We start from the raw sequence: 24,709 nt of genomic DNA on the forward strand, positions 1-24,709 counted from the left end.
TGAACTACAAGTAATCAGCTTCTTAAGATTCCAACAACACTACTTTGGAAGAATGTATTTTCTTTAAATTTCTACAAATCAATGGAAGAAGAGAAACTAAAAAACTCTTTACAAAGTATTGGAATCTAAGCTCCAGATTAAAGGGTAAAAAGGCAAGAAGGTAAAACAAAAGAAAAGGCTAAATATACTTAAAACTCATAAACAAATCAAGCTAAATGGATATCGCAAAGTGTGCAGTAGATCATAGGGTTAAAAGGAAAGAAGGCAAAGCATAATGAAAGGCAAAGCAATCTCAAAAACTGGAGAGAAGGCTAAATACATACCGCAAAGTCTGTAGAATATCTCCCATTTATCCTTTATTTATACTGATTTTTGGAACCAAAACTAATGCAAAATTAATTCTAATAATTATTAAAACTAGTTCCTATAATTTTGCTTAAGTTACCTTCCATAAAAAGAATAAAAACCTAATAGCTTTTTGCTTTAAAAACTAGACATTTTTCATTTAAAAATTAATTTTTTAGGAAGAAAAAGAAGATTGTTTGGATTCTTTATTCATAGGCCAAATATATAAATGAGCCGGCAAAAAAAAAAATTTATGGGCCAAAGAATTATTTATATTAAATTTAAATATAAGTTGAAAATAAATTTGTAAAAAACAAACTCAAACCCGTAAAAAACAAGCTCAAACCCAAAGCCTAACCTAGGCCTTGTTCCTATTCCTCAATAGCCTAAAGCCTAATGCCTGGGACTAAGGTAGGAGCTAGAGGCTCAAGATCCATGCCTTTGCTTGTGCGTATGCTCGAGCCCGAGTTGAGCCAACCAAGCAAGCATATGTGGCTTAAGTCGAAAACCATTTTGATTAGGTTATTTATGAGTACAAAAATCTTATATGTTTTCTATGTGAGATAAAATGGTTTTAGGTTTCACAAAAAACGTATCAATCAAAAGTTATTTGTTGGAGAATAATTTCAATAAATTTTAACCTTAAAAGCAAGAGGAACCCATTTCTAACTTGGCCTCAATTGTGTTTATTAATCATGGTTTTAAATAAATTTTCTAACAATTGCTCACATCAATTGAATTTGTTTTTTTACCAGTTCAACAAGACTTAAAGATTGGTGGAGTGATAATAGTTTATTAGATCACTACATCAAGATAAATAGCTTTTGACGTTGAACATATCTTAGTGAAATACTATCATATTTACTTGGTTAAATAATGAATACAATGTCTTGAACTACACAACCTTTTACGTAAACCAAAATATTCGTACTCATATATTTATCTTCCTAAAGTTTTTCTTTGGTTCTCATGATTATGTTTATTTTAGCACTAAACAACTCTTGGATTCATGAGTATTTTAGAGAATTATGCCTTTATAAAATTCTCAAAGCAACGACCACTTTTTTTAATCACAAAGGTGATCTTTCATTTAAGATTATTTTATTTTACTCTATTTAGTATTTCAAGTTATGAAAGTCACTAAGAGCACAACTCACCTTTTATCACGTTGCAGCTAACACCTTTTTTATTATAGAAACAAACATGAAATTTAAAAATCTTCAAGTGCTACTAAAAATATTATATGATTTAGTTTTCTCTTTGAACTCAGATATTAGGATCTTCAATCAATTAGATTGAGTTATCATCATTACACTTTTATTTTAAAGGCTCCAAGCTCATTCTTCTTGATGAATTATATACAAACTATCTCGACAAATCTTTGGTTCCATAATTTTTTCCTTTGACTTTACATAGTTAATCAAAATTATCTCATTCAAAAGCAAGTGTTTAAAAATTATTGTAGGGAATATCTTAACGAGCTGGTTAGGATTGATAGAAAAAATCAAGAAAAATGAGATGATTATCCTAAAGGGAAAGAAAATCACTCTAGAACATCATACCTAAGATAAAGTGCTTCATGTTTATTTTTGTGACAAAGATACTTATAGTGCTTACATGCTAAGAGTTTTCTAAATTGATTGTGTTTGTTATTAAAGGACAACTAAAACCTAATATAGTAATTTGGAATCTAAGCTCGGCAATAGGATCTATTCTTTACTTTCAAAGTATATATGTCGAACCTAAAAGAACAATAGATGATAAATCAGGTTTTGACTTGTCTTTTTTTTTTGTCTCTCTTTCTTGCCTATTTTCTTCCTAAGATCTTTATAATAATGTTTTATGCGTATTTGTTTTTAGGATTTTGATTTATAGTGTTGGGGTTCCTTTAAAACATGAAAAATCAAAACTAGAAAAAATAATATTGGAAGATTCTTACATTATTTTTTTTATTGAGGATTTCCCTATATTTTTTTTCTCATTTATAAGATCTTTCATTATATTATTTGGTTCTGTCATCTTAGTCCTCTTTTTCTTTCTTGCCTATCATTTCACTCCCCAATATATATATATATAAAATTTTTTTATTCTTTATTTTTTATTATAAAAAATTACATGAAATAAAATAAAATAAACAAGTGCCAAAAATCATGAAATGATAATAAATTAAATAAATCACATTAGAAAGATATCTTTTTGAAATTTAAAATACATTGAATAATGGAGGTAAAAAAAAAAGGGATTATGACAATAATATTATGTTTACTATCTATATGTCTAAACTTACCATTATATATATTATTTTGTGCCGTTCCAATTAAAAACTAACTATCCCAATAGACATGAAATGCTACCATTGGTTTTGGTCAACATGGAATATCCTCCAAGAAATTTGAAAGCCACTCAATCTCTAGCTTTATCAAGAGCAAAAATTTGTGATTCCATTATGAATCTTGCGATACACATTTTCTTAGAGGGTTTTCAAGATACAAGAGCTCCACCGAACTTGAAAACATAAACCAAATAAGAATATTTCATTTGACTTATTCCTATACCTTTATATTTAGGTAGATATACATTGATGTCAATTGGTGTTTTGGTAGTGCTATTGTCGTCTTTATAAAAATTGTCAAAACTTTTCTTAAGGTGTTTTGGTAGTGCTATTGTCGTCTTTATAAAAATTGTCAAAACTTTTCTTAACATACATAAATGATGTTATAGATTGGAACAATACCAACCCATTAAATGTCTTAGTAATTTTTATTTATAGTATAATATCTAGAATATCTAAGTCTTTCATGTCAAACTTGTTAGTTAACATTTTTCTTAGTAGACTTGACCATGTGATCATTGTTATAAAAAAAATATATCATGCATATAGAGACATAAAATGACATAACATTCACACACGTAAATTTATCAACTTTGTTGATTTTAAACTCATTTAACAATATAACCTTATTTAATTTTCTCATACCATTATTTAGGTGCTTGCTTCAAATCATATAATGATTTGACAAGCTTACAAAAAAATTTTCTTGTCCATTAACAATAAACTCCTTAAGTTGTTCCATGTAAACTTCTTCATCAAGGTCATCATTAAAAAAAGTTATTTTTACATTTATTTGATGTATTTCAAGCTTGTTAATAATTGTGATGACTGTTAATGTACGAATGCAAGTTATTCTTGATATATGTGAATATATATCAAAATAATCTGCACCTTCTTGTTGTTTGAATCCATTAATAACAAGCATTTCTTTGTATTTACCAATAGTTATATTAACTTTCATCTTTCTTTTAAAGATTTACTTATATGCTAATAGTTTATTTCCAGATGGAAGATTCACTTGCTCTCATGCAAGATTGTTTATAATTGATCCAATGTCACTATTGACTATCTTATTTCAATATGAAGCTTTAGAACAAGACATTATCTCAGAGTAGGTTTAAGGTTCATTCTAACAACTATGTTAGAAAATCAGGACCAAATATTTTGGTCATTTTTTTCGTTTTACTCCTTTTAAGCTCAACTTATCATTTTTCTATTGATGATAACTATTTGGGATAGTTTCATTCATTCTTTTAAGTGAATAATTTTCTTTTACTTTATTAAATGGAAAACATTAAAGAATGTAGCATTCTTGATTCCATTATAGTATTAGGATGAATGTCATCAATACTTAACTTGTGTATAAGAAATCAACATGCACCACTATTGTAAGCATATCCTATAAAAACACAATTCATGATTTTAGGTTATATATTGATCTTTTTGGGATAAAGTACTACTACTTTTGTAAGATAACCCCACATTTGAGGTAATTATAGAAAGGTCTTTTACCTTTTCACAATTCATATAATTTATTTTCTAACTTTTTATGGGGTACTTCAATATAAGAGATGGTGGAATCCTTCTTAACAAGATAGCATTTACCAAAGCAAAATCACTTGAGACAACCAAATCTTGATTTAAAGTCATGATAATTCTAAATAAGAAATAACCAAATATTTATAACTAAAATATTAGTTTCTCAAATTCAAGAAAGAAACAACAAATTTAAATATGTTTAACAATCACAAAACTAATCAAATTATCAAATAAAAATTTGATAACTAAGATAGTTGATTTAAATAATTTTTAATTGTTTAGTTATTGAAAGTACATATTTAACGAGCATCATATTAATATTATTTTAAATAAATTGCATGATCATATAAGCTAGATTAAAAGTTTAATTTAAAATTAGAGTTGTTAACAACCTAAAAAATTAAATTAGTTTGCAAAGATTTAGATATATAAACTAACCCAATGACTAGTATAATTTAATTTACTAAGTTTTGTTTATATGCATGCAATTTATATAATCAATGTAAACTTGTAATTGAAATCAAAATAAAATACTAGAATGTATACTAATCATATATTGAATCTTGAAAAAGAGAGAAAAATAAAATGCTAGCATGCATATTAAGCATATAAATGAATATTATACATAACCTAAAATAGTGTATAGTATTTATTTGTTGAAACACTTAAAATCCGATAAATTTGAATATTTATTATTGTCAAAAATCAATTTTTTATCTTTGAAGCTTTATCACTCATCATTTAATGCATAATGCAATAAACTTCTTATAATTCCAATAACATTACTTTTAAAGGATGTACTTTCTTTAAAAGTCTATGAATCAAAGGAAGAAGAAAATTAAAAAACTCGTTACAAATAACTAGAACCTAAGCTCTATATCAAAGGGTAAAAAGGCAAGAAGGCAAAGCAAAATGAATCAAAAGGCAAAACAATCTTAAAAAATATAGAGAATAAGGCTAAATGGCTATAATAAAATGTGTAGAACATCTCCTATTCATCCCTTATTTATACTATTTTTAAAACCAAAATTAATGTATAATTAATTATACTAATTACATAATTAATTTTCCTTGTTTTGTATTAATTACTTATAAATAAATATTATACATATAAATGAATATCATATTTAAACTAAAACAATATAAAATACTTACTTATTAAAGCATTCAAATATAATAAAACTAAAAATTTATTATCGTCAATGATCATTTTTCTATTCTTAAAGCTTTATTGTTCAAACAAGCACAATGCAATCAATCTTCCAAGATTTCAATAATATTATTTTTAAAGGATGGATTTCTTTTAAAAGTTTATGAACCAAAGAAAGAAGGGAACTCAAAAGCTATAACCTAAACTCTATGTAAAAAGTACATATATGTTTTATTATTATGTTCTTAGTCCGTAGTTAAATTATCAATAAATTTTTTGTTGGTGGTCTATTTTCATAGGCGTGTTTTTTTATTAGGATACTGTTTTTCAATTTTCATTATAAAAAAAACGAGACACACATAATTTACTCCCTTTTGTATTCTTAGAGAACATATGATAAATATGTTTAATATCTACAATACTGTGTATTTTCAAGGTTTCTAGAATGATGAAGAAAACCCTCTGATTGACCGGGAAAAAAGAAGAAGCTAGCATATAAAAGAAGATTGGGTCATGCTTAACAAAAGTTGATCCAGAAACAGAAAATACTTCAGCTCAGCACGAGATATAACCTATCAGTACCATACCTTTTGTCATGGGGTAATTTTTCGCTCCACGAATAAACCCGTGCGGCAGCCTAGTCCCTCGCTAGACTCAGCCTTCCCTCGCCAATCCCACTCGTGTTTGCCTAGTAACTAAGTGTTTCCCTCACCCGAGAGGTTTCCCCACTTTCCCAAGTTAAAAGACAAGCGGAATACACAAGTAGAATTGCACAACACAAAGCACACCAAGAATACAAGAAGAACTCTCAACCTTTATTTATCTCGTCAACAAAGGATTACACAATGTGTGCTATGCACAAAATTCGCATACTACACAATCAAGCTTACACATGTTATTCCTTTTTATGCATTCCCTATCTCGTGCTCTCTATTGCTTCCTCATCTAAGAGTATCAACAACTATTTATAGCCAAGTATGTGAGCTGCAAGGCTCACCCATGATCTCCTATTTTTCAGGACATAGTGGGGCACTTTCTCCCCCATGATCTCCATGATCTCAGCAGCTTGGAGAGCACTCCAGTTATGCTCCCACGTTCTGCCCCCATGAGGCTGCCACTTCACCCACGTTCTGCCCCATGATCCCATGATCTAGGAAGACCATGACTGCCACTAACCCACGTTCTGCATGCTCACTTGGCAGCCCCATCTGCCAGCTCTTGCTTCGTTAGCTGTTGAGTCACTCGTATGCCTTGTACAGTCCTTCGTCCAAGTTTTAGATTGTGCCAAGTCGAGCCCCTGACTTGCACAAGCTGCTGCGCGCTGCCGAATTCGCATCTGCGTGCAGGCTGCCAATGTCTTCGCTGCCGAATTCCTCGACAGCCCCTGTTCTCGTCAGCCTATGCCCCTGACAAGTTTTCCTGCCTGGCTTGGATATTCCATCGTCAAGCCCATGTTCGTCAACAATCTGTGCTGCCGATTTTCCTTTGACGAACCTACAGCCGCATAAATCTGCGCTGCCGATTTCTCCCACTGTTGGCATGGCTGCCAGCACCCTTAGGCCCTGTTTTGGACAGCCTGCTGAAGCGTGCACCTCGTGCACGTTTAACACTGTTACACCTTTCCTTCAAAAATCAAATGTACTCAACTACTTTCAAGACAGTAAAAAGAAGACTTACAATATAATCTAGTTATTTCATATAAACGGTATGTTATGCTCACAATCCTAGTAATTTAAGAGCGCAATGATTCATGCAGTTGAGCAGCTAAGAGCTAAATGATCATGAGAATAAGATGAAATGATATCGATGCTAAAATTTTCAAATGCTGAGGTAATCCCAGCAAACAAGTCAAAATATTCACAATCAACTTTTGGTCAGAGCAAGTAATCCTACAAACATCAAAGAATAAGCTGAAACAAGCATTTGGAAAGTAAAAAACTACATAGAATTCAAGAGATTCAGCTGACAAACATTCTGAACTCCTTTCTATCGGAAGCCAAAAAGACAACAGATACAGTTTGTGGAAGAAACAGTTGCCTTACTCAATGAAGTCCTTTAAAAAAATTCCAGGCCCAACATGACAAAAATGATGAAACTATGTTGAACCCAGTTGCCTAAAAGTAATAGCATGTATTCATTCAATGAGATTATCAACAAAATTAATCTAACATGTGCATAAAGCTTTAGTAGACTTCAAATTTTATGTAACATGAGCTAGAGACTTTCAATGCAGCTATAGCATTATAATGAAAACAATCCTTTAAAAAAATACCAATGAATGAGGGGCCACATCAACCATTCTTTTTTCTGATTTTTTTACTTGCATGAAGAGGATGACTGACAGAAAAGAATGGAGATCACTCTGTAAATGTTCAGAACAGATAAGGCATTGAAAAGCTAATTCTTTTTGGTGGCCGTCTACAAGTAGACGTCACTTGATATAGAAGCTCAAGGCTAAGACCTGCATCCTACATTTTAGGTCCTCGATGCATCACAACTAGTATTATTGCAATACAGTAGGCATCTCCAACTCTCTAGCATCCAAAAGGCAGCAGAGATCATCCTATGGAACACCTCAGCACCGAGTCTAGAATCAATGGCTAAATTCAAGCATAGATCCCAGTACATGTGATAAAACAGATGTCAAATGACCTCCTAAATCTCAAAAAATCACAGAAAGTGAAATTCCCAGCAGCATAATACAGGAGAGAAAGAGACACAATATAACAGTTCAGGTCTCCTATTAAAAATCACAAAGAATGTGAAATTCCCAGCACAATACAGGAGTGAAAGAGACTATATACCTACTAAAAATCTTGTAATTTATGAATTTTATTTTCCCCGAATAAAGGTTCAATGTCATCTACACAGGGTTTTACCATCTAGTAGAAAGGTTCAGTTTGATATGAACAACGTTTATTAATGCTAAGGACACAGTAAAAGACTCGATACAACCATTTCAATTGATGTCAAGACTGAAGAAGAGTGGCAATGTACTAAAGATCCTATAACATTCCGGATATTATTGCAAAGCATTTCAACAGTTCATCTCAAATGGTCTTGGAGATTAAAAGTAGCAAACATTAAAACACAGATGATGAATTGGGTGAATTGGGAAAGACCCTTGCCAAAAGAATTCCTCTGAATTTAACTTTCAGAAATCAAACCGGAAACCAGTCTATATCTTTGGAAACTTGAACTTTCCAATCAGCAAACACCCATCAGCTAGAGATAACTTGTTTCTGAAATAGCCCCTTAGAAATTTCAAAAAAAGGAAAGCTCAAGAAACAAGGTCATGTCATTAAACAAGCCACTTGCAGTTTATGAAGCTCCAATCAAAAGATTGAGAGATTCTGCCTTCAGGCCACAGATAACTACGCAGAAACCAGAACCACATCTCAAGTTTCCTCTAAAGCCTATGCCCTATTGGTGTACTTTTGCTGAACTTTTTGAGCTGCAAGCCACACGTGGTTAATCTTGAGTCTGTATTTGCATAAATGGATGAGCAGATTTGTATTGATGGATTAATGAGTACTCAAGGACCCCTGAATTTATGCTGGATTGTACATAAATTGGTTTCAATGAGATGTTTAATAGCATAATTTATTGAATATCAAGTTGCAAGAAAAATAGTCAACGAAGAAATTCAATGAACAATCAATTTATTTGAACATAGTACTTTCCAAACACAAATTTGCCTATCTTCCTGGTTCTCTTAAACCACATTGTTTACTTTATAAGATGCTAAATATTCATTAAATATCTGAGCCAATAATATGAACATTATCATCATAGATAACAACATCAATTTGTTAAACATGCAGTAGAAATACATACACCTCATCTACCCTCTTCAGCCTCTGTTTCTTTTGGGTTCTGATGAGCCACATCATAAGTTGCATGGACACCAATCATCAGGTAGTACAATATCATCACTGCACTGCAAATAATGAACCTCAGGAACGCTTCATAATCCAATGATCCAAGTAGAAACACATTCATCGCAATTGACAATGACGGCAACCATGGGACAAGAGGAACACCCCAAACTTTAGGAACACGGTGCTTGTGCAGCAAAGAGATCCCCAAAGTACCTGAACACCAAATAACAGAAGCCACCACATATCCGATCCACCCTCTCACACCTGAATTCCAAAGTGCAGTAACTCCAATTGAAGAACCAACAATAGTGAACAGGGACACAAAAAATGTAACTGAATCATTCTTTGATGTAACATCTTTCACATAATATCGCCTCACAAGCAATGCAACAGCCAATAACATGAAAATAAGTAGCGTACAAATAGAAAATACACTCGATAACACATCCAAACTGGAGAAAAATGCTACAATAGCACTAAGAATAGTTGTTAGAAGAGTAGCATTGATAGGTGTTCCAGTTTTGGGATGAACCCGAGCAAACCAAGGAGGAATCATATGGGATCTCGCTATTTGAGTAGTGTATCTTCCTTGTCCAAGTGATCCAACCATTAAGCTTGTAGTCATTCCCTTGAGTGCACAAATACTCACTAAATACGTAGCCCAATTCATGCCAATTTGAGCAAAAGCAACCGAAAACGCAGCATTTGGATCAATCTCTGTATATTTGACCATCCCTGTCAATGCCATAGCCATCAAGCAATAAATCACAGTGATTATAGACATTGAACCAACCAAGCCAATTGGTATATCCCTTGACGGGTTCTTGGTCTCTTCAGCCATAGTAGCAACCATATCAAACCCAGTGTAGGCCCAATACACAACAGCTGCAGATACAAAAACACCCTCTGCCCCTTTCGGAAAATAGGGTACCAAATTTGAGCTCTTGAAATGAATAAACCCAACGACAATAATAAAAGCAATGATAAAAGCAGTAGCAATAGAGGCAATCCAATTCAAGAAAGAAGTCCTTTTTGTCCCACTCATTGCTATAGAATTAGCCACCAAGAGGACTACAACTGCTAATGGATCTAAAAGATTAAACCCATCAGCGAAAGAGTCAATTTTAATTCTCATAAAGTCAGGGTTTTTAGAATTAATCATGCTTGCAAAATATGAAGACCAAGACCTCCCTAACCCCGCAGCACCAATAATTGCCTCTAAAAGTATATTCCCAGCAGCAAGATATGCAATAAAATCACCTAACTCAACGCGAAGATAAGAGAAAGAACCTCCAGCAACAGGAATCTCAACAGCAAACTCAGTGTAACAAAAAACAGAAAGCAAAGCAGAAAACCCTGAAAGTGCATACGAAAGCACAATAGCCGGACCTGCATTATCACGAGCTTCTTGTCCTGTAATAACAAAGATACCAGAGCCCACAACAGAGCCGAAGCTCATCCACATGAGGTCCCACCAAGTGAGACATTTTTGCATAGGATTTTCACTCTCTCTTCGTAGAGTAACGAGCTCATGGGTTTCAGTAGAACGAGAGAGAAGACGGTCTTTCAAACGAGGGCAGATCTGAGACAGTGCTGTCCTGTAAGAGGACAAATCTTTGAAGGATGGTTCTGGGAAAAAATCTTGCTTGCTACATCTCCAGTAACTCTTTCTTGGCGAGTCTTGAACATCCATTGAAGTTATTGTTGGGTTCGAATTGTTATGGGGATATAGCAATGGCTGGTTTGTTTCTGTTGATGGTAGAATTTGAGTCATAATTATAGTTCAGCGTCAGTAGGAGTTGGAATACAATAGAAAAGGCATCGCTAGTTTCTCAGATAGAGTAGGAGTGCGGTCCGAAAAATTTTTTCTTTGCCTGGCTCGTCAGAATTGGAATTAGAATTGATTTGAGGGAGGTGTGTTGCTACGAAGTGTTTGGTAGAAAAGCCATTGGAAACACGACAGGCCACCTCGAAGAAAAATCCAAAGCTTATGGAGTTAATTGTAAGTTAGTCCCACTAATTTTATAAAACAAATTAATTAGTCTCTTAACCATGCTTAATTCAATATTACTTTATTTCAAAAAATTATTCTTTTCTCTTCAATCTTTTCATATCATTTACTTTGTTTTTCCTTTTTAAAACAAGAAAAAAAACAAATAAATTAAAAAATAACATGAATGGACAAAAAATAATTAATTAGTTTTCAAAACTAGATGAACTAATTTATATTTTACTTAAAACTTATGCTAATGAACATTCATGGTACATTATATAAAAAAAAGACACTCTGGATTTTGCATTAAAAAATACTAGGAAAAAGACAACAAAAAATAAAAATTGAGTTGTGTTTGATAGTGATAAGGGATATAAGACACAATAAAATACAAAAAGAAAAATAAAATTATTTTGCCATTGATGTTGATGTGTATTACGTGTATTACCCACAGTTATTAAATCCGGACCGGCCCGGCGGGTCAACCCAGGACCCGGTGGCTGGATCGGCCCGAGTTTGATAAAAGACCGGCCGGTGAAACAACCCGGTCGACCCGGGCGAATCCGGACGAGACCCGGTATTTTTTTTTTCAAATATGGTTTTTCTTCTATACCCCTTTTTTTTATATTTTTTTAGTTGGTTATTAACGTTTTTTAAAGTTTACTATATAAATATTAGAAAAATATTTTATTTTTTTAATGTGAAATTTGAAACCCTTTCGTATATATACTTTATGTTTACAAGAAAAAAGTTATGTTCTTTCAATGTGAGATTTGAAACCCTTTAGTATATATATTCTATGTTCTCAAGAAAAAGTTATTTTTTTTTAATGTGGGATTTGAAACCCTTTCGTATATGTACTCCATGTTCACAAGAAAAAAATTATGTTTTTTCAATGTGAGATAAAAAACTTTTTTATTTAAATACTTCAACTTAAAAGAATAACATAATATCTTTTCAATATGCGATTTGAAGCCCTTTAATATATATATTCTATGTTCCCAAGAAAAAAGTTATTTTTTCAATGTGGAATTTAAAGCTCTTTCATATATATACTTTATATTCACAAGAAAAAAGTTAATTTTTTTCAATGTGGGATTTGAAGCCCTTTCGTATATATACTCTATGTTCACAAGAAAAAAAATTATGTTTTCTCAATATGGAATAAAAAACTTTTTTGATTACTTCAACTTAAAAGGATAACATAGCATCTTTTCAATGTGGGATAAATTTTTTTAAAAAATATTCTTTTAAACTTCATTATTTACAACATGTATACTCTATATTTACATGGATTTTTTCTTAATTTTTTTATATAAAATATTAAATTTTAATTTTTTTTAATTTTTCCGGGTCGATCCGAGTTAACCCATGAATCCCGGGACCCGGCCCCTTGGCAGGGTCAATCCCAAAAATTAATTTTTTCTTTATTTTTTAATTTTTTATTTAAATACTTCAACTTAAAAGAATAACATAATATCTTTTCAATATGCGATTTGAAGCCCTTTAATATATATATTCTATGTTCCCAAGAAAAAAGTTATTTTTTCAATGTGGAATTTAAAGCTCTTTCATATATATACTCTATATTCACAAGAAAAAAGTTAATTTTTTTCAATGTGGGATTTGAAACCCTTTCGTATATATACTCTATGTTCACAAGAAAAAAAGTTATGTTTTCTCAATATGGAATAAAAAACTTTTTTGGTTACTTCAACTTAAAAGGATAACATAGTATCTTTTCAATGTGGGATAAATTTTTTTAAAAAATATTCTTTTAAACTTCATTATTTACAACATGTATATTCTATATTTACATGGATTTTTTCTTAATTTTTTTATATAAAATATTAAATTTTAATTTTTTTTTAATTTTTCCGGGTCGATCCGAGTTAACCCATGAATCCCGGGACCCGGCCCCTTGGCAGGGTCAATCCCGAGACTGGGTTTGATAACTTTGGTATTACCATTAAACTTGCACTACACCATTAAACAGTTTTACCGACGGACTAATTCCGTCAGTAACAGGTGTCATAACCCATTTTTGGGTTCTTCCAAATTACATTTTCTTTTCTTAAAAAAAAAAAATGTAGAGAACACTGAAACAGTGCCATTTGAACGGCACTGTTCTCCTTCTTCCCTGCGCATGCAAAGGCAGGGAAGAAGATGATTTTAAATCATTTTTCGCATCCTCTTTCCCCTCCCACTTGTACAAAACCCATACCTATAAACCCATACCCTGCCAAGAAAGGGACACCATGCCCTGCAAACACAGCCGGCCACCTTACCCTGCAGAGGTAAGGCAGCCCGTTCCCCCCTGCACCACGATGGGACAGAGCAGGGGGGGCACCTTCTCTTCCTGCTTATAAAGAGAAGGAGGGAAGAATAGGAAAGGGGGGACGATTTGAGGGGCAGAAAGAAAGATAAGAGAGGAGGGGGAGACGATTTTTTGAGAAAGAGAGGAACGGAAGGGGGGGAAAATTTTGGAGAAAAAGAGAGAAGGGTAGACGAACAGGGAGGGCAGAAAAAGAGAGGGAACGAAGCAGAAACAGGGGGGGATTTTCGGGTCCAAAGTTAGAAAAAAATCATCCTTCTCGGGTTCCCAGCAGCTGCTCCTCTCTCTCCACCGTGGCCTTCGGCCACCACCCAGCAGCACCACCAACGACAGCCGCTCCACCATTGTTAGAGACCGAAGAAGGAGCAGCAGAACCGAGAGCAACAGGAGAACAGAAACAGAGGGCGAGGAAAACACAGAAAAAACCATCGGCCACCCTCAGCTCTCCCCAGTTTGCACCACCAGCAGCCACCGTTAACAACCACACAATCACCGTTAGAAACTGAAGAATATACAGAGAAACAGAAACAGAAAGAAGAGGGAAAAGCAGTAACAGAGGAGAGAAAGGGGAGTGACAGAGGAAAAAAATATATACCAGAGAAGAAGAACCACAGCAGCAGCCCTGAATCCGCAGCGCCCTCCGCGAACCACCACCGGTCCTTTCTTCGCCCCCACCTTGAGCCACCGTCAACGAAAAAGGAAGAAGAAACCTTGTTGACAGAGAGAACGAAAAACAGAGGAAGAAAACAGCACAGCGAAGCAGAGGGGAGAAGAAGAAAGACCGCCGCCTCAGCCACCGTCTGCCACCACCGCTGCCCTTCACGCCGGCCAGACCACCGCCATCGCAGGTCAGCCTTCCTTCCCCCTTCTTCTTTCTCTTCTTCTTCTTCCCCGCTGTTCACTGCATGAACAGCGGGCGTGAATTAATTCACGCCCCCTGTTCATGCAGCAGTGGGCTTCGGCCCAGATTTTTTGGGCCGGGTCTGGCCCAGTTCAAAAAACTTTCAAAAAAAATATATTTTCGGAAAAATTTGTGATTTCCCCGCGTATATTTTACTAAATTTTGCTCAATACTGGTTTGTATTTTTATATCGTAAAAATACAAATCCGGTATTAAAATACCCGGTTTTCGTCAAAACTTTGAAAAAAAAATATTTTTGTTTTCATGCACATGGCCAAGTCTCTAAAAATAAAAAAACTCATATTGTATTTTCATACAACAAAGAAAACTTCAAAAAAAAAATGTTTTAGCATGCATTTTGGCTTTAATAACCAGTTTATTAAAGTCAAGAGAACATTGGCCAAAATTTCAAAAACAACAAAAAAATTTTGTTTGTCTTTTACTATTCGGGGTACGATATTACATGTAATACCTATTCGAATATTAAATTTATTTATTTTTCCAAACGTTAAAACGGTTAGGTCTTACCCCATAAGATAAGAACCTCCTTATTGAGGAGGGCTTTTCTTGAATCTTAAATAGACAGGACCAATAATTAGAAAACACGACCAAACCTTAGATTTTGATCAGACAAATAAAACAATGCAGCTTACCTTAGGTAGGGCGTATTTGGGGTGCTAATACCTTCCCTTTACGCAACCAGTCTCCGCACCCGATCTCTGAGACCAGTTAGGGTTCCTAGTGACCAGAATACTAGGTGGCGACTCCCATTCCATTTTTCACCGCTAAGAGACAAAGAATTCCTTGTCTCACCATATTTTCAAGATACACCCACACAATTGAGCCAGGGAGGACGATCGCCGCGACGCCGCACACGTGCGACAGAATGACGACTCCACTGGGGACCTTGTAGACTAAGCTTTGTTTTTGTCTGATCATCGTTTTTTTTTATTTGGTTTTGTGTTATTATTTTCATTCTCATTTGCTCATACTCTTTAAATTTTGTACATATTTGTTCATGCATTGTATAAAATTATTTCATGCATCATTTGAGGGGAATTATAACTTTAGGTTAAGTGGGGGACTAGCAGCTTACCTTACGACTTTTAGTCAAGGTTTAAGTTTGTGTAAACCCCAACTCTTCGCTGAGAGCTTAGACTGGTAATAATTGGTGCATATGCCATCCCATTACCTACTGAGCCCCTATATTGCCTTCACGAGGGTGATCACTGGGACAGCAAGAGACCCTTTTGACCAGGTAGAAAGCCACCATCATGTAATGGCCCCAACCTATCCTTAGAGTATGAACTCCCTAATACGCATGTACATACATTTGCATCGTACACATACATCCATTCATTGTAAATAACATACATACATCCAGCAGGTTGAAATATAGGTCCCCAAAGAGTCTACAACACCCGACTTCGAGCGAGAAACATGGAAGATGAAGAGCGCGCTCATCGTGACGCCCATTTTCAAGAAGAGTTGGAGTCTCTGAAGACAAGTGTGGCTCGCCTCACTAGCTTACTCGAGCAAACACTGAGAAATACCTCTGGTGAAGGTCCTTCTAACCCACCGGTCACCTTTAATCAGATTCCAACAATAGCTCAGCCCGAAGAAAGAATGAGTGAACATGGTCAAGAGCCTCAACATAATCCAACATTTGTGCAGTCAGCAACACCTGCACCAAACCCTGTAGTCATGGATGCATTTGCTAACGAGTCCCGCAAGGCCAAGTCATCTGATAGCATTGATCAAGATAAGATGGAGGCGCTGGAAGCTAGACTCAGAGTAATTGAAGGGGTAGACTTATATGATCCGGTAAGGGCAGCGGAGATGTGTCTAGTCCCAAATGTGGTTGTCCCGAAGAAGTTTCATGTTCCTGAGTTCATCAAATATAGTGGAACACAATGCCCCATGACTCACCTCAAGTCCTATTGCAATAAAATGGCAGAAGTAGTACATGATGAAAAACTACTGATGCATTTTTTTCAGGATAGCTTAAGTGGGGCAACATTAAGCTGGTACATGAGATTGGACAACACAAAGATCCGGAGATGGAAAGATCTTGTTGAGGCTTTTGTCAAGCAATACAAGTACAACATGGACATTGCTCCTGATAGAACTAGCTTGTCCAATTTAGGGAAGAAGGATAAAGAAAGCATAAGGGAATATGCTCAAAGATGGCGAGAATCAGCTGCTCAAGTCCATCCTCCACTTCTGGACAAAGAGATGGTCACTTTATTTGCCGACACACTTAAAGCGCCATATTACGAGCATGTGATGGGTAGTTCGGCTCAACAATTCACTGATGCTGTAGTAGTGTGCGAACGCATAGAGCAAGGTGTCAAGAGTGGTAGAATTTCTGCACCCATCGAGAAAAGAGGCTTTGAAAGGAAGGAGGTCAACCATGTTGGAGATGACTATAGGGGTAGCAAAAACACATTCCAAAACTATCACACTCCATCCCAAATTACTAACATCAACTCTTCACCTCCCACCAAAAAACCCGAGCCCCAAAACTTTCAAGCCAAAAGCCAAATTGGAAATTACCAAAGGGTCCAAGAACAACTACCTCCATTACCGCTGCCCCTGAATGAAATGTACCAAAAGCTATTAAGCATCGGACATGTAGCTCCCGAACCTCTAGCGCCTTTGCAGCCACCTTACCCCGGCTGGTACAAGCCAGAGCTCACTTGTGAATACCATGCTGGTGTTTCCGGACATAGCATTCATACTTGCAATGCCTTCAAGAGAAAGCTTCAGCAATTAATCAAGGCAGGGTGGATAGCATTCGAAGACACTCCTAATGTGAACACGAACCCTCTACCTAATCATGCTTGAGCGGTGGATCAGTAAAGGCACTAGAAGTAGAATGCTCAGAAAGCACCGATGGTCAAGGCAGGATGCGAAAAAAAGGCAGCCTCAATTTTGAAGGACTCAAATTTTGACCACAGTTTTTGTCCCCACCGTCAATGAGACCTCTACAAGAGCTGTTGTAGGAAGGCTAGCCTAAGAGGAGATTTATGAAAATGGAAGGATGAAGCCTGCCCTATTATTATCTTTTGTTTGATCATTTTTTCAACCTATTTCAGTCTTGTTGGTAATTTGGCTCATAATGCCACAAGATTTTCTCTGTCAAATGAGCCTTTCTTGTTAATAAGATCATGTGTTTTCCTGTGTTCAGGACATGCCTTCATTTTTATTTTTGTTTTATGCAAATAATACACTGAGTATAATTTTTACTCACGAAACCACTGGTGTTTTCCCTTTTTTTCCCAAAACAATGCATGATCGCACATGTTCACAAAGATTTTTTGGGAATTCAAAGTTTAGTACAAAAACAGAAATCATGTTGGTGTTTGTTCAAACAAACAAGTTCTAAAAAAATTCAAGTGATTCCTTAGAAAGGTAACCATACTCCGAGAAAACCTGAAAAAAAAAAAGAGAAAAAAACAAACAAAAAGACAAAGCACCATGAAGTGACTCTAAAAGTTGAGTTTTATTTGAATGAATAATGAGAAATCACGTTGCATGCTCGCATGAAAGCAAGGCTTACCGATCCTTAATGCATGCATTTGAGATGAAGAAAGGCCATCTTTGATAATCTTTTCACGAGGCTGAAATATATCCTTTGCAGTCCCCTTTTGAGCCTGGTAACGTTTTTTGGAAATAACCTTGGCTAGGATCACACCCCACACTGGGGGCAAGTGCGAGAGACATGGAAAAAAACCTCAATAATTGAAAGTGCCCAAACAATACTGGGGGGCATAAAAGAAATTTCTCAATCATCAAAAGTGCCCGAACAAAGCTAGGGGGCATGAAGAAAAATCCAAAGGATCTAAAAATTTTGAGCAAAAAAAAAAAAAAAAAACCAATGCAATGATGCTCAAAATCAAATGAAGAAAACAAAGAGAAACAGCCCAAGCCCAACACTAGGGGGCACGATAGACCATTTTGGAAGAACAATTCAAATGACAAAAGGTCAAGAAGCAAGCACAAGTGATCCTTAGTCTTGAAATCCCTTAAACACCTTTTGAGCCTACAAATATCCTTTTCTTTGTAACCAAGAGCCCAAGCCTACATTACGTGCCTAATCAAGCCCTTTCTGATCAAAGGCAAGCAATTTGGATCGGTAGGCAGTGCTTTCTCATGCAAACCAAATCATTATTCACGCAAATAAAATGAATGCTTTGAACACTGGTTCGTTGAAACCCTCACATTAAATCTGAAACATTTTTGACCAACCAGGATGTCACTTCATATTTTTCACCAAAATCAAAACAAAAGGTTTTCATCACTTCTGAAAGCCTCTCCATAGGAATCACTTGAATTTCTTCAGAATAAGTTTGCTTTGAATCAATGTCAAAATGATTTTTGTGTCTGGAATAGCTTTGAAATTCCAAAAATTCTGCAACTCCTTGTCAAAAACCAAATCTTCCTTCATACAACCTCATCCCCAAACCTGAATTAAATACTTGGGGGCATGATCAAGCTGGGGGGCAATCAAAAACTCGTGGTAGGGCTGGCTCCATGATTCCCTTTCTAAGAAAAAATGCTGGGCAAAATTGGCAATCCTTGAGATAAAGGGAGGAGGACAAAGTATGATGACATCAATTCCTTCCTAGAAGTCAAGATCACAAGATATGACGCGAGTAAGCAAGAGCGAAAAAGCCGTTGAAGTTTACTGTCAACACTCCAACTTTTGAGAAAAGAAAGACACCATGAAGAAATGGGGACCTATATTTCTCAGGTAGGTATACATGCATATCAATCATAATACATTGTTTTCAACATTTCAGCAAATTGTTAATCATTCATCAAATTTTTTAGGTAGTGCGTTTTTTAACCCTACCTCTTTCTTTTTAGTGCGCCTTTGAGCCCTCACACCTTCTCTTTTGAGTAGGCCTTTGTGCCCTCACTTCCTTTTGAGTGCACCTTTGTGCCCTCACTCCCTTAGGTAGTGCGTTTTCTAACCCTACCTCCTTCCGAGTGCGCCTTTGAGCCACCATCTTTTGGGTAGTGCGTTTTCTAACCCTACCTCCTTTCGAGTGCGCCTTTCAGCCCTCACCAACTTTTTTCTGGGTAGGTCACCCATTACAATTCGACCATTTCTTCATGTTTTTTTATCTGGGTAGGTCACCCATTACAACACGACCATCCCTCCACTTGGGTAGGTCACCCATTACAACACGACCACTCTTTCTTTTTCTATTTTTGGGTAGGTCACCCATTACAACTCGACCATTCTCCATGTTTTTTTATCTGGGTAGGTCACCCATTACAATGAGACCATTCCTCCACCTGGGTAGGTCACCCATTACAACACAACCACTCTTCCTTTTTTCCATTTTTGGGTAGGTCACCCATTACAACTCGACCATTCTCCATGTTTTTTTATCTGGGTAGGTCACCCATTACAATGAGACCATTCCTCCACCTGGGTAGGTCACCCATTACAACACGACCACTCTTCCTTTTTTCCATTTTTGGGTAGGTCACCCATTACAACTCGACCATTCTCCATGTTTTTTTATCTGGGTAGGTCACCCATTACAATGAGACCATTCCTCCACCTGGGTAGGTCACCCATTACAACACGACCACTCTTCCTTTTTTCCATTTTTGGGTAGGTCACCCATTACAACTCGACCATTCTCCATGTTTTTTTATCTGGGTAGGTCACCCATTACAATGAGACCATTCCTCTACCTAGGTAGGTCACCCATTACAACACGACCACTCTTCCTTTTTTCCATTTTTGGGTAGGTCACCCATTACAACTCGACCGTTCTCCATGTTTTTTTATCTGGGTAGGTCACCCATTACAATGAGACCATTCTTCCATCTGGGTAGGTCACCCATTACAACACGACCACTCTTCCTTTTTTCCATTTTTGGGTAGGTCACCCATTACAACTCGACCATTCTCCATGTTTTTTTATCTGGGTAGGTCACCCATTACAATGAGACCATTCCTCTACCTAGGTAGGTCACCCATTACAACACGACCACTCTTCCTTTTTTCCATTTTTGGGTTCGTCATCCATTACAATTCGACCAATTCTCCATGTTTTTTTTATCTGGGCAGGTCGCCCGTGAAAATAGACCAGTGTGAGTGTGTGAGCAGGTTGCCCAAGATAATCAGATCATTTTCTTTCCTTTTGTTTTCTTTACAAGCTTACTACGCAAAGTCTTTGCTCCGTAAGCATTGTAAAGAGGGGGGCAACTGTCATAACCCATTTTTGGGTTCTTCCAAATTACATTTTCTTTTCTTAAAAAAAAAAATATAGAGAACACTGAAACAGTGCCGTTTGAACGGCACTGTTCTCCTTCTTCCCTGCGCATGCAAAGGCAGGGAAGAAGATGATTTTAAATCATTTTTCGCATCCTCTTTCCCCTCCCACTTGTACAAAACCCATACTTATAAACCCATACCCTGCCAAGAAAGGGACACCATGCCCTGCAAACACAGCCGGCCACCTTACCCTGCAGAGGTAAGGCAGCCCGTTCCCCCCCTGCACCACGATGGGACAGAGCAGGGGGGCACCTTATCTTCCTGCTTATAAAGAGAAGGAGGGAAGAATAGGAAAGGGGGGACGATTTGAGGGGCAGAAAGAAAGATAAGAGAGGAGGGGGAGACAATTTTTTGAGAAAGAGAGGAACCGAAGGGGGGAAAAATTTTGGAGAAAAAGAGAGAAGGGTAGACGAACAGGGAGGGCAGAAAAAGAGAGGGAACGAAGCAGAAACAGGGGGGGATTTTCGGGTCCAAAGTTAGAAAAAAATCATCCTTCTCGGGTTCCCAGCAACTGCTCCTCTCTCTCCACCGTGGCCTTCGGCCACCACCCAGCAGCACCACCAACGACAGCCGCTCCACCATTGTTAGAGACCGAAGAAGGAGCAGCAGAACCGAGAGCAACAGGAGAACAGAAACAGAGGGCGAGGAAAACACAGAAAAAACCATCGGCCACCCTCAGCTCTCCCCAGTTTGCACCACCAGCAGCCACCGTTAACAACCACACAATCACCGTTAGAAACTGAAGAATATACAGAGAAACAGAAACAGAAAGAAGAGGGAAAAGCAGTAACAGAGGAGAGAAAGGGGAGTGACAGAGGAAAAAAATATATACCAGAGAAGAAGAACCACAGCAGCAGCCCTAAATCCGCAGCGCCCTCCGCGAACCACCACCGGTCCTTTCTTCGCCCCCACCTTGAGCCACCGTCAACGAAAAAGGAAGAAGAAACCTTGTTGACAGAGAGAACGAAAAACAGAGGAAGAAAACAGCACAGCGAAGCAGAGGGGAGAAGAAGAAAGACCGCCGCCTCAGCCACCGTCTGCCACCACCGCTGCCCTTCACGCCGGCCAGACCACCGTCATCGCAGGTCAGCCTTCCTTCCCCCTTCTTCTTTCTCTTCTTCTTCTTCCCCGCTGTTCACTGCATGAACAGCGGGCGTGAATTAATTCACGCCCACTGTTCATGCAGCAGTGGGCTTCGACCCAGATTTTTTGGGCCGGGTCTGGCCCAGTTCAAAAAACTTTCAAAAAAAATATATTTTCGAAAAAATTTGTGATTTCCCCGCGTATATTTTACTAAATTTTGCTCAATACTGGTTTGTATTTTTATATCGTAAAAATACAAATCCGGTATTAAAATACCCGGTTTTCGTCAAAACTTTGAAAAAAAAATATTTTTGTTTTCATGCACACAGCCAAGTCTCTAAAAATAAAAAAACTCATATTGTATTTTCATACAACAAAGAAAACTTCAAAAAAAAAAATGTTTTAGCATGCATTTTGGCTTTAATAACCAGTTTATTAAAGTCAAGAGAACATTGGCCAAAATTTCAAAAACAACAAAAAAATTTTGTTTGTCTTTTACTATTCGGGGTACGATATTACATGTAATACGTATTTCGAATATTAAATTTATTTATTTTTCCAAACGTTAAAACGGTTAGGTCTTACCCCATAAGATAAGAACCTCCTTATTGAGGAGGACTTTTCTTGAATCTTAAATAGACAGGACCAATAATTAGAAAACACGACCAAACCTTAGATTTTGATCAGACAAATAAAACAATGCAGCTTACCTTAGGTAGGGCGTATTTGGGGTGCTAATATCTTCCCTTTACGCAACCAGTCTCCGTACCCGATCTCTGAGACCAGTTAGGGTTCCTAGTGACTAGAATACTAGGTGGCGACTCTCATTCTATTTTTCACCGCTAAGAGACAAAGAATTCCTTGTCTCACCATATTTTCAAGATACACCCACACAATTGAGCCAGGGAGGACGATCGCCGCGACGCCGCACACGTGCGACAACAGGAATGAAATCCGTCGGTGAAATAATTCTCGACGGCCTCACTGACGGAACACGTCCGTCGGTATACCAGTCGTAGGTAACTCCAATTTTCGTCGCTAAGTCTGTCGCAAATAAAAAAACCCACCGACGGTCTTACAGAAGGATACGTGCGCGCCAAAAAAAATTTTCCCGCAGGAACATTACCGACGGAATAAATCCGTCTGAAATTTCAACGGTACTTACCGACGGAATATCCGTCGGTAATTATAGCATTGCTGGTAATTAACCCTCTGTGCAATACCGACAGTTATTATCCGTCAGTAAATCCGTCTATATTTAATCACTGACAGATAGATTCCGTCGGTAATTATGGCATGACTGGTAATTGTTTGGCAACTCTCTGTGAAATACCGACGGATAATATCCGTCGGTATGTATTTAAAATATATATAAAAATAATTTATTAATAGTAAAAAACCTTAATAAACAAATAAAAATGGATTAAACATTAAAAATATAAAAGTAATGTTAAATTATATTCATTACAAATTTAATGTGTTTAAAAAACAAAATTAAACTAGAATAGCGGCGAAGCTGGAGGAGGAGGAGGAGGCTGGTTGTTCCCGGGACCATACGGCCAAAAAGAAGCTGCACAAGTATCGTCACCCATCTTTGATCTCATCTCTATGACTATTTGATGGAGCTCATCATAATTCGTCGAGAGTTGTTGATATTGTTGTTTCAACGCAATGAACTCCTCAGACTAGGTGTTCGATACTGATGGAGAGCTTCCAACAGTTGAGACACTACGAGCCGAACGCAAGTTTTCAGCCGTAGTGTTGGAGAGCCTGTAGACCCGATTTTTATCGGGTCCACCAGACGATCTTGCCTCCATCCACAAATCTGGATGGGTCGATGGATTGTCCCCATATTTCTCCCTCAACCGGCTATTATAGGTCTCCTGAAAATTATGTCGGTAAAAAAATCATCAAATGCAATTCAAGATGCAATTCAAGAAAATAATAACTTACAAAATAAAATGAATGAACGAACATACCACGAAGTGCTGAGCACGGTTGTCCACGAACTGCTGCACCCCCTTTTGGCGATCTTGACTCCGCACATGCGTCTCTACAAACAGCTCCATTGGACTCGGTTCACGTCCAAGAGAAGCAGCCTATAAGGAAAAAATAGGTTGAAAGTTAAATATATTATAAGGAACGACAAATTAATTAATGATATATTTCATTAAAATTAATCTTACCATCCGCTTTGCATGTGCGCAGAATGGGACGGATCCGCCAGTGTGCGTGGTCACCGAACCATGAATTTGCCGGTTCCGGTTGTCGGCGCCGGACTGTGAGCACCGTGAGAACCGCTTTGAGGTCACGTGCTCAATATATGCCGTCCATATTTCCCCCGAGATTAATGGCGGTTTGAATTCCTGCCAAACCGCCACCTCATTCCATCCTTCAAGACCGTTATCACTCGCATGTCTTTTTGATTTTTTTTGGGTGTCATACCAAAAATCACGCAACCTACTTCCATAGTAACAAATTAGAATTTAAAACATAAAATTATAAAACAAAAATAAATATTATTTTCGATGTTACCTAGTTGTCGCGTGATTCTCCCATACCCTCCTCACAACATTGTTGTCCGCCCTATCCCACTCAAATTTGTTCTGTGTATATAAATAATTCATATAAAATAAAAATAGTACAAGATATAAAATTATAAAAATCATTTATTAAAAATAAGCTGGAAATTAAAAATTAACACCAACCTGAAATCGCTTAAACCATGCATCGATATTAGGTTTCCACTCAGGATGTCTGGAAACCTAGCTCCATTGAAACAATGGAATCTCCATCGACGATTTAAACGCCAATGTTATAGCCTTTGCAGCCTCAATGTTTGTGAACAT

The 24,709-nt window shown here is 36.7% G+C and overlaps 2 protein-coding genes across 2 annotated transcripts; one reads left to right on the forward strand and one right to left on the reverse strand.

Annotated features, from left to right (window-relative positions):
- Positions 1-9,011: 9,011 nt before the first annotated feature.
- LOC7459118 (cationic amino acid transporter 8, vacuolar) lies at positions 9,012-11,187 on the reverse strand. The gene has a single exon (XM_002300396.4). It carries the CDS (start codon positions 11,019-11,021, stop codon positions 9,207-9,209), a length of 1,815 nt encoding a protein of 604 aa, XP_002300432.2. The 5' UTR covers positions 11,022-11,187; the 3' UTR covers positions 9,012-9,206.
- Positions 11,188-15,916: 4,729 nt separating this feature from the next.
- Positions 15,917-17,323, forward strand: LOC127904269 (uncharacterized). The gene is made up of 2 exons (XM_052446993.1): positions 15,917-16,410; positions 16,501-17,323. Exons 1-2 carry the CDS (start codon positions 15,917-15,919, stop codon positions 17,321-17,323), a joined length of 1,317 nt encoding a protein of 438 aa, XP_052302953.1.
- The last annotated feature ends 7,386 nt before the right edge of the window (positions 17,324-24,709 follow it).

Source organism: Populus trichocarpa, chromosome 1 (assembly GCF_000002775.5).
Source record: "Populus trichocarpa isolate Nisqually-1 chromosome 1, P.trichocarpa_v4.1, whole genome shotgun sequence".
NCBI classification, from domain to species: domain Eukaryota; kingdom Viridiplantae; phylum Streptophyta; class Magnoliopsida; order Malpighiales; family Salicaceae; genus Populus; species Populus trichocarpa.

Coding starts and splice junctions, on each gene's coding strand:
- LOC7459118 (XM_002300396.4), bottom strand. CDS start 11,021: ATGACTCAAATTCTACCATCAACAGAAACAAACCAGCCATTGCTATAT.
- LOC127904269 (XM_052446993.1), top strand. CDS start 15,917: ATGGAAGATGAAGAGCGCGCTCATCGTGACGCCCATTTTCAAGAAGAG. Junction 16,411..16,500: donor TGCCCCATGACTCACCTCAA/GTCCTATTGCAA, acceptor GGCAACATTAAG/CTGGTACATGAGATTGGACA.